The sequence below is a fragment of the Montipora capricornis genome, chromosome 8 (assembly GCF_036669925.1).
Source record: "Montipora capricornis isolate CH-2021 chromosome 8, ASM3666992v2, whole genome shotgun sequence".
NCBI lineage: Eukaryota > Metazoa > Cnidaria > Anthozoa > Scleractinia > Acroporidae > Montipora > Montipora capricornis.
In genome coordinates, this window is record NC_090890.1 from 3067514 (window position 1) to 3070013 (window position 2500).

Genomic DNA, 2500 nt, shown 5'->3' on the forward strand with positions numbered 1-2500 from the left:
TAAATAGGTTTTTTCCAGCTGCTTTAATAGGCCATTTCCGTGTTCATGTCTGTCTCCTCTTCAAAGCGAGTCTAAGTGCGAAGTTTTTGTGACGGAAATTAGTTCTACTTTAAATAAAAATGAAAACTAATTTTCATAAGAAAAACTTCGCACTTAGACTCGCTTTGAAGAGGAGGCAGACATGAACTCAGAAGTGGCCATTTGTTTAGGTGGATGATTCCCTTGTCTTGATTAGCGAAGCATGAAAGATGAACCCAAGGCCTTTAATATAACTACTGATTGGTATGTTGTCACGCCTACTGCGTTTCACTGATGCGTGAAATGTCACCATCCCTGTGTTAAAAAGAGAAAAGGAAACAAGTGATTCATTCTACGCATAAACTAAATTGACGACTACCTAACCTACTGAAAATTGACTCATTTCTCATTCTATTGTGTATGGTTTTTGTTAAATCTTCACGTTGCGAAAATAGATTTTTTTTTCGACGTGGACATGAGGATTCTCGGAAAAAATCGGAATTCTCCTTCGCGGACACGTGCACATGCATCTCTTGGTTTCCTAAATCGCGGAAAAAAATTTACCATCTCATCTGTTATCTTCATGTTATAGGACTTAACTCGTATGGGGGTGTTGGCTTCTTTATACAAAAGCTTTGATACTCATTTAGTGTGTACACTATTTGAAACCAACACAAGAGGATTTCAAACAGAGAACTCATTAAACAGTGCACACAAGTACCGCCAACAGTAAAGGACTTCAAACGTTGCCTGAAGAAAGATTTAACGTTAAAATCTTAAGATTCTTGAATACACACCTTGAGCCAACTAATTTGTTATTTCAATTATCTTTTTACTTTTTATTAACTTATTAACCTTGTACCTTAATTATTCTGAAAAGCCTTATTGGGACGAATAAAGTGTGCATGTATAAATTATGCTTTTCTCGTGGCTCGTTTTGCTAACTGCAGGGACTCAAGGTTTAAAATTGGTCAACATTTAAACGCCGACTGTGAAGCCAAAAAGTATCCTTAAAATATTTCTTTGGCACAAAGTAATTGTCTCTTTGTTAGTTAGTATTTAGCTTGTAAAGCCAATGACCAACCTGTATTTAAGAAAATAATATAAAAACACTTTAAACTGAGTATCCTTGCATTACCAACTACTCAACAACCGAGAGTGAGGTCGTTAGAGCAAAATCTCAAACTTAACTGAGGCCTTGCCGTATTGCAATACAGCTCAGCCTCGGTTTGAGATTTTACTGAGCTACTTGATTATGTTCACATAAATGACTTTTTTCTCTATGTAAGTGAATATCAAACAATTTTATCATCGATAAAGAATCTGCGAACTCGCAAATGTTGGAAAAATGTACTCACCTTTCATCATGTTCTTGTGATAATTCAGTGCACCACCGAAACCTGGCACAGTTGTGAGGTCTTCTAGTGGCTTCATTCCTGTTCGAAGATAGGAATAGATCAGTGAAAACTTGCAAAAGCGGTCGTCATTTCGGTGGATAGCGCTATCCGTCGTTTTAACAACTGGCCCCTGGCTTTTAAGCATGTTGTCAAAACTAAAAAGAACGAAGTTAAAGCAAGAAATCATGCGCAGAAGCGTTTTCTTTTATCGAAACCCAATATTAATTGACCACTTTCGATATATTAAAATTCAGTCCTAAACAAAAGACATCATCTCGAGGCTCTGGGGAATAAATAGAAGGATTTGTATGAAATTATTCCCCAGAGCCTCGAGATGATGTCTTTTGTTTAGGACTGAATTTTAATATATCGAAAGTGGTCAAATATTGGGTTTCGATAAAAGAAAACGCTTCTGCGCTTAATTTCTTGCTTTAACTTCGTTCTTTTTAGTTTTAACAACATGCTTAAAAGCCAGGGGCCAGTTGTTCAAACGACAGATAGTGCTATCCACCCTGATAAATCACTATCCAGTGGATAAGTCATAGCGAAACCAATTGCTTTATCCAATGGATAGTGATTTATCCGGTGGATAGCGCTATCCGCCTTTTGAAAAACCGGGGCCAGTCTTTTAAAGGGTCGAATACCGGCACTCAGGTTTTAAAAATTGCCTCTGGGATAAGGACTTTTAATCGGAGGACCGCGTCACAACCCTTGTTCAAAACACGTTAAAGAACCGACACACTAATCGCAAACAATTCAGGGGTCGAAGAGAGTGTACGACTACGAGCTTTTTGGCTTCGAGCAAGCGCATCAAGGTTGGGGTGCGAGATCTAGAAGAACACAAAAAAAAACGCTGATCAATTTTTCGCCTTGTCCTGTTTCTCCTTTTCCGCTTCCCAAAGAACGCTTGATCGCCTGTTACCGAGTCACCAGCCATTTAAATAATGGTAATCAGTGGTAATAGACCATATTCGTATTCTCAGTATTGGACTGGAACTAGCTTGCAATAGAGGCTAATGCGGGGGAACTTTCTAAATGCAAATACTTTTTAATGTATTCCCCCGCATTAGCCTCCATTGCAAGCT

General features: G+C 38.2%; 2 protein-coding genes across 3 annotated transcripts in view; one reads left to right on the forward strand and one right to left on the reverse strand.

Annotated features, from left to right (window-relative positions):
* Nucleotides 1–2500, forward strand: part of LOC138058980 (CCR4-NOT transcription complex subunit 3-like) — a 141364-nt gene that overhangs the window by 29138 nt on the left and 109726 nt on the right. The window lies entirely within an intron of this gene.
* Nucleotides 1–2500, reverse strand: part of LOC138014188 (uncharacterized) — a 13061-nt gene that overhangs the window by 288 nt on the left and 10273 nt on the right. Inside the window, exons 2-3 of the mRNA XM_068861202.1 lie at nucleotides 1377–1454; nucleotides 1–333 (exon numbers count right to left, since the gene is read on the reverse strand). The exon at nucleotides 1–333 is cut by the window's left edge and continues 288 nt beyond it. Of these exons, the coding sequence (XP_068717303.1) occupies nucleotides 297–333; nucleotides 1377–1454 (115 nt within the window). The 3' untranslated portion in view covers nucleotides 1–296. The remainder of the gene's footprint in view (nucleotides 334–1376; nucleotides 1455–2500) is intronic.